This window comes from Lampris incognitus, chromosome 7 (genome assembly GCF_029633865.1).
Source record: "Lampris incognitus isolate fLamInc1 chromosome 7, fLamInc1.hap2, whole genome shotgun sequence".
Classification (NCBI taxonomy): Eukaryota; Metazoa; Chordata; class Actinopteri; order Lampriformes; family Lampridae; genus Lampris; species Lampris incognitus.
In genome coordinates, this window is record NC_079217.1 from 5,227,239 (window position 1) to 5,235,196 (window position 7,958).

At 48.8% G+C, this 7,958-nt stretch overlaps 1 protein-coding gene across 1 annotated transcript in view; it reads right to left on the minus strand.

Moving 5' to 3' along the window:
• Nucleotides 1-7,666, minus strand: part of LOC130115851 (1-phosphatidylinositol 4,5-bisphosphate phosphodiesterase eta-1-like) — a 46,636-nt gene extending 38,970 nt beyond the window's left edge. Inside the window, exons 1-2 of the mRNA XM_056283699.1 lie at nucleotides 7,588-7,666; nucleotides 7,381-7,436 (exon numbers count right to left, since the gene is read on the minus strand). Of these exons, the coding sequence (XP_056139674.1) occupies nucleotides 7,381-7,436; nucleotides 7,588-7,666 (135 nt within the window). The remainder of the gene's footprint in view (nucleotides 1-7,380; nucleotides 7,437-7,587) is intronic.
• Nucleotides 7,667-7,958: the final 292 nt, after the last annotated feature.

The window sequence follows — 7,958 nt, forward strand, 5'->3', positions numbered from 1 at the left end:
GTGTCTAGGAGACAGAGGGAAGAGGAGCTGCTCAGGTTGGAGGAGGAGGGATCTCAGAAGCCTCGGCTGCACCCCCCCCCTCGGCTGCGCCCCCCCCCGGTGCCAGGCTGGCACCCCCCCCCCCGTGAGGGCTGCACCCCCCCCCCACCGTGCAGGGTCATTTCACCGGCGTTCAGACACATGCATCACGTGTTTGGAGGAAACGCAGTTCTGCTTAAACTGTGGATGGAATTGGAAACACATTTAGCCCCGTATTTCTGAAGGGGGTGGACCCCCATACAGAAGACATGTTGAGATGCCATGACCGCCACTTTAGTTCCTCTCTCTCTCTCTCTCTGTCTCTCTCTCTCGCTCGCCCCCTCCCCATTTCTCACGTTGTCACTTCTTCTACACACTGGACAAACTAACCAGGATTCATGAAATACCGGTGATGCACCCACCCTGGCTTCTGGACCAACACACAAATCACTGCAACCGAGCTCCCAACGCGTGTGTGTATATAGACTATATTATATATACTGTGTTGTGTGTGTGTGTGTGTGTACAGTGACTGGAGAGAGAGAGAGAGAGAGAGAGAGAGAGAGAGAGAGAGAGTGAGAGAGATGAGAGAGAGAGAGAGAGAGAGAGAGAGAGAGAGAGAGAGAGAGAGAGAGAGAGAGAGAGAGAGAGACAGACAGACAGAGAGAGAGACAGACAGAGAGGGAGAAGGAGAGAGAGGGGGGGGAGAGGAGAGAAAGAGAGGGAGGAACAGAGAGGGAGAGGGAGAGGAGAGAGAGATGGGAGAGGAGAGAGAGAGAGAGAGGGAGGGACAGAGAGAGAGAGGGAGAGAGAGAGAGATGGGAGAGGAGAGAGAGAGAGAGAGGGAGGGACAGAGAGAGAGAGGGAGAGAAAGAGAGGGAGAGAGAGAAAGAGAGAGATGGGAGAGGAGAGAGAGAGAGAGAGAGAGAGAGAGAGGGACAGAGAGGGAGAGGGAGACAGAGAGAGACAGAGACAGAGAGAGAGACAGAGACAGACAGAGACAGATAGAGAGAGAGAGAGAGGGAGGGAGAGGGAGAGAGAGAGAGAGAGAGAGAGAGAGAGAGAGAAATTCCGACGTGTGTGTGTGTTTCTGTTTTGACTATTGAACATGTCCTCCCTCAGTCGTTACCCTCATTAGAGTTTGGTCAGTTCAGACCATTGTCCACTTCAAGGGTCCATATTAAAAACCTTTTGATTCAGGATTGGAACTGAGAGTAATTGATGAACAAGCAAGCGCGCGCACACACACACACACACACGCACACGCACACGCACACACACACACACACACACACACACCACACACACACACACACACTCATCTGAATACTGAAAGTCAAAGGTTATCCAATCAACGAGTGCCGTCTGGAGGAACAAAGAGGACACGTCCGAGCTGCAGGTTCACCCTCATCTGTGTGTGTGTGTGTGTGTGTGTGTGGTGTGGTGTGTGTGTGTGTGTGTGTGTGTGTGTGTGTGTGTGTGTGTGTGTGTGTGTGTGTGTGTGTGTGTGTTGTGTGTGTGTGTGTGTGTGTATAAATACATGTTAGCAGGCATGTGAGGGTTTCCACTCACTGCCCACTTTAATTTAAGTGTCAAGCTCCCACCACCCGCAGCAGCCCGATCACACAGCGTTGGTACGCCCCCTCTGTTCCCTTTATGTGACTCCATCCTCACATTGATTTATGTCTCGTGGGTGAACGCATCAGCTACTCTTCCGTCCACAAGAGGAAGAGACCTGGGACAGCCGGGAGAGCAGAGGAGTGGGAAAGGAGGACAGAAGTCATGTGGAAACGTTTTCAAAGGAAAAACCTGAGCCAGGACAAGACAAGTCAAGACAAGACAAGACAAGACAAGACAAGACAAGACAAGGACAAGACAAGACAAGACAAGACAAGACAAGACAAGGGAGGAGACACCAGAAGACAAGACAAGGGAGAGACACCAGAAGACAAGACAAGGGGGGAGACACCAGAAGACAAGGGAGAGACACCAGAGGGCAAGGGAGAGACCCAGAAGGACAAGACAAGGGAGAGACACCAGAGGACAAGGGAGAGACACCAGAGGGCAAAGGAGAGACACCAGAAGACAAGGGAGAGACACCAGAGGGTAAGGGAGAGACACCAGAAGACAAGGGAGAGAGACACCAGACGGCAAGGGAGAGACACCAGAAGACAAGACAAGGGAGAGACACCAGAACGGCAAGGGAGAGACCCCAGAAGACAAGACAAGGGAGAGACACCAGAAGACAAGAGAGAGACAACAGAGGGCAAGGGAGAGACACCAGAAGACAAGAGAGAGACACCAGAAGACAAGGAGAGACACCAGACGGCAAGGGAGAGACACCAGAAGACAAGACAAGGGAGAGACACCAGAGGGCAAGGGAGAGACCCCAGAAGACAAGACAAGGGAGAGACACCAGAAGACAAGAGAGAGACACCAGACGGCAAGGAGAGACACCAGAGGGCAAGGGAGAGACACCAGAGGGCAAGGGAGAGACACCAGGGGGCAAGGGAGAGACACCAGAGGGCAATGGAGAGACACCCAGAAGACAAGGGAGAGACACCAGAAGACAAGAGAGAGAAACCAGAGGGCAAGGGAGAGACACCAGAGGGCAAAGGAGAGACACCAGAAGACAAGGGAGAGACACCAGACGGCAAGGGAGAGGACCACCAGAAGACAAGGGAGAGACACCAGAGGCAATGGGGAGACACCAGAGACAAGGGAGGAGACACCAGAAGACAAGAGAGAGACACCAGAGGGCAATGGGGAGGACACCAGAAGACAAGGGAGAGACACCAGAAGACAAGAGAGAGACACCAGAGGGCAATGGAGAGACACCAGAAGACAAGGGGAGAGGACACCAGAAGACAAGAGAGAGACACCAGAGGGCAAGGGAGAGACACCAGAAGACAAGGGAGAGACACCAGAAGACAAGGGAGAGACACCAGAGGGCAAGAGAGAGGACACCAGAAGACAAGGGAGAGACACCAGAAGACAAGGGAGAGACACAAGAAGACAGGGAGAAGACACCAGCAGTATTCGTTCACGTGCAGAACGACTAGTCATGGATACCTGTCAGGGAAGCTCCGTCAGGGGAATGAGAGAATAAGAGCCATGTTGGGGAATGAGGGTGGGTTAGGACAAGGTAAGAAAAAAAAAGACTTGTTTTTTGTGCAACACATAAAGAATAAACTCGTAGGGTACTGGAACTATAAAATGGCCTTGGCATTAAGGAGGCACACATCACTATTAATTGCTCAGCTGTGTATGTTTCTTCATTATAGTAGAATATTTTGTGATAAATAGATACGATAGAAGAGTCGTACAAATTTCTCCTTTTTTTTAAATGTTCAATTTGGGGGGAAGAAGAAGAAGAAGAAGAAGAAGAAGAAGAAGAAGAAGAAGAAGAAGAGAAGAAGAAGAAGAAGAAGAAGAAGAAGGAAGAAGAAGAAGAAGAAGAAGAAGAAGAAGAAGAAGAAGAAGAAGAAGAAGAAGAAGAAGAAGAAGAAGAAGAAGAAGAAGAAGAAGAAGAAGGAAGAAGAAGAGAAGGAAGAAGAAGAAGAAGAAGAAGAAGAAGAAGAAGAAGAAGAAGAAGAAGAAGAAGAAGAAGAAGAAGAAGAAGAAGAAGAAGAAGAAGAAGAAGAAGAGAAAAGAAGAAGAAGAAGAAGAAGAAGAAGAACAACAACAACAACAACAACAACAACAACAACAACAACAACAACTTTTTATGGGCTGATTTTCCAGTTGGATCTTAAAACATATTTCGATAATGACAGTTAACTCAAAAAACCTGGCTTATTATTGATATTCAACAATCCCAGCTTCTCCAGCGCTGATTAATATCTCATCAGCTCGCTCATTATTTTAGCCAAATTCCATATTCATAAAATAAAAACTTCTTTAGAAAGTTACCATCTTATCCAACATTTAAACAAACAGATGTCAGTATATACCCCAAGCGCTACTGTATTTAAAAACCTGCAATAAGAAATTAATGTATGCAAACTCTTCAGGATTACACCTGATTAAGTAAACCTCTTGCGTGGGTCAATAAAAGAAAAGAAGAAGAAGAAGAAAAGGAGGAAGAAGAAGAAACCGCACTGATGCACTTATGTATATTCAGCACCTATCGTGACATGGACTATATGATAAAATGATTTTTATATGACAGTGAACTATTTATGGACGTAAACAAGATGGCCGCACCACTGACCAATCAGTGGTCGCCGTGTAGACTGAACCGGGGTAAATGGCCGGATACAATTGGGGGAGGAAAGCGGGAGGGGGGGGGCACACAAAAAACGACAGTGCATTTTTAAAAAGACAACTCATATTTAATGTGATAGACTGCTGAGGCCTCGTGGTTGGATGGACTTGTCCCCCTTTGCTTACATGGAACATGGAAAGCTACATGGAAAGCTTTGTGTCCAATATGAAGAGAAGGATGGACAACTGTGGAAACGGGGACCTCCCTGTGTACTACATGACAGGTGATTATAGGACAGAAATAGACTTCAAAAAATATGAAGTATGCCTTTAAAACTTGGTTCGTTGTCACAATACCCCAAAAATGTCTCCTCCGTTACCACCTCTTCTCCTCCGTAACCTGGACACAGATGTCTGTAACACTTCACTGCCTGCTGTCCCAATAGGACACAAGAGGAGGGGTCCTGAGATTTCCATCAGTGGAGGATACACATCCCAGATAGCAAAACTGCTGTGGCCCGGACTCGTCCCACACCCGACACCTTCATCCGGCCCACATACCGCGTGCAATGATGGCACTCGGGCGGTCCGCTCCTGTTTGCCAGATCTGGGCCAGAACCGAGCCATAGCAATGCCGCATGTGCCACATATTTGACAAAGGTGGCCATATTTGTTTTGTGATATTTGGGCCATATTCACCATTTACCACACGGGCCACTTCAGGGTCACATCCAGATCACATGCTGCCCAGAGCACCGCATCCTTGCCAAAGAAGGCCCACATTTGATTTGGCATATTTGGGCCATATCTGCTGTTATACATGTGGGCCACTTCAGGCTCACATCCATTTTGTCAGGGCCAGAAGAAGACCATCAGTGCCGCATCACTGCCTGAAGTGGCCCACATCCGGATACTATCTGGGATACCAGAAAGTGTTGGGTTGTCAGTGAAGGCTGAATCAGTTCATCCGGACACAACGTTTATCGACAGACAGGTTCATCACCCGTGACCTCTTCAGTCTCAGCTGACTGCAGGTACCCCCACCCTTATACACAAGACAGTGGCCTAACGACCCAAACCAACCGTCGGTTTCATCTGCAGCGACCCTTAAGTAGAGTCTCGATGCCCATGTGATCTATTCAGAGAGGACTGAGGAAGTTCAGGGACGATGGGGAGGAAGCCTGGTTTGAACGGGGAGTCAAAGAGGCCATCTACGTGTGGAGGGAACAAGCCTTTCCTAATACGTAGCCTGTTTTGCATGCCAGCTCAGTGGTTCTCCGTCAGGTCCTCAGGCACCACCTCAGGTAAATTTTCAGAGTTGTAACTTTAATGTATTTTCTAACCTATGAAGGTGGTTTTTTACTTTGTGATTTTTTTGTGTGTGTGTGCATCGTTTACCCTCTCGTTATGGTACAAGGGTCAGTAAACTAGCGCTTTGCCCTTGCGGGTTGCCTCGGCGTCCCGGTTGTCCATCCTGCCGACCTTCGACTCATCGAAACAGCATAAAGAGCAAACAGCAAAAGCCGGTGAAATCCACCCTTCGGTTAAGTCCACTCTTCAGTTCGCCATCCGGACCAGGTGTATGAACACCAACCCGTCATAATGAACTCTGAGATGTGGGAAAACTGGAATAACTGTTTAGCATGGTGCAGCTAAGTCAACGCTCGGTTCTTTAATCGATTATATTTATACTCCCGTTTTCACTGCAGGACAATTTTGATAACTCGGCTCATCACCAGCCGCTTCTCCGGGGTGGGGTCGCGGTGGCAGCAAGCTAAGTAGGCCACTCCAGACCTCCCTCTCCCCAGCAACGCCCTCCAGCTACTCCTGGGGGATCCCAAGACATTCCCAGGCCAGACTGGACATGTAGTCCCTCCAGCGAGTTCTGGGTCTACCCCGGGGTCTCCTCCCATTTGGCTGTGCCCAGTAAACCTCCAAAGGAAGGCGCCCAGGAGGCATCCTGATCAGATGCCCGAACCACCTCAACTGGCTGCTTTCGACGTAAAGGAGCAGAGGCTCTACTCCGAGCTCCCTCCGGGTGTCCGAGCTCCTCACCCTATCTCTAAGGCTGAGCCCTGAACACAATTTTGACAACTTTCAGTCAGACTGAACTGGACTTTTTTCATGCATCTACACCAGTTTAAAAAAACATTTTAAAGAGAAAAAGGAAAGGCAGTGAACACGACAGGTAAAGCTGATACCAGTGTGAGCGACATGTCGGTAGAGCGATGCCTGAGTTCTGTCTCGGTCCGAGACTTTAATAACTCCGGCTTTACTCAAGTCTTTGGTTTTGAGGCAGGGGCGATTCTAGGATCAGAGCTTTAGGGGTGCTGAGCACCTAGAGTGCTGGCCGGCCAGGCAAGATACATTTGGGGGGGGGGGGTGGATCAAACCATTTTCGAAGCATGGGGGGGGTGCTGTATTTTTGTTGTTAAAATATTACGTTTAAACCATATACCGGATATGGTTTTGACATTTCTTCAGCTTATTAAACATGGACATACAGTCAAAAATAAAAAATCTCTTCAATTTTAGAGGCGCTGGGGTTCAATTTAGGGGTGCTGCGGCGCCCCCAAAAACGGGCTAGAAACGCCTATGTTTTGAGGTCAGGCCCTATGTTTTATGAAATACGTATGTAGGGGGTCTATTCTAATCACCTTGTGTGAAATGGCTACTACATTTCTATTCTATTATATTCATAAGAAGCTGCAACCTTTTTTCTATTTTTATTATTATTATCACAATAATGGCGTGTGTGCTGTATGTTATTTTTATGTTCCATCCAATTTTTAAAGTTGTTATTTATTTATTTATTTATTTATTTGGGGGGGGGGGGGCACCCGACACCACAATAACTCGGAACACTGCCCTTAGCATTGTTCTCCATGTGACGTTGGTTGCCGCTGCAGCCGCAATAGTAGCGGTATGTCTCCCTCTACTGGTCACCTACCTGAAGTACACCCGCGTTTCCCCAGCCAGTCCTACAGAAACCCCCCGTCCTGCAGATTTTCCCTGTAATGCTGCATATGGAGGCCTGCTTATGTCACTCAACTACTCACACCGTATCCCCTAATCATGTCCGCTGTGCCGAATCTGACATAATTAGATGCTGATTGGTTGAATAAGCACAAGCAAGGCCGACCCGTGTCGGCTTGCTGACAGGCGGGCGGTACCGACGCTGGCTTGCTGACAGGCGGTACTGGAGAACCGGGCTGGGAAACAACAGCATGCACAATATGAAGATCTCACAGTGGAAATACAGCATACGCTGTGCAGCTACACGCTTGTGTGTGTGTGTGTGTGTGTGTGTGTGTGTGTGTGTGTGTGTGTGTGTGTGTGTGTGTGTGTGTGTGTGACACTCACCGTGGAAGGCACTGTTGTCGGTCAGGAAGTGGCGGCGGTACTGAGGCTCTCGTTTTCTGTTCACTGGCCAGGAACTCATGATGCAGCCAGGGAAGTGGACGATCTACTGATGACCTGTGAAAGCAAGAGCAACGTTGTCATGGTGGACGAATGAACTCTTTCTACTTCTACAGAATACATGAATTTACCCTGTCAACCTATTGATTGCTGTTGGGGTCCCCCCCCCCCAAATATCAAATACTTAGCATCCATCCATCCATTATCCGAACCCCTAATCCTGCTCTCAGGGTCGCGGGGATGCTGGAGCCTATCCCAGCGGTCATTGGGCGGACGTTCATCCCCGCGACTCTGCGAGCAGGATAAGCGGTTCG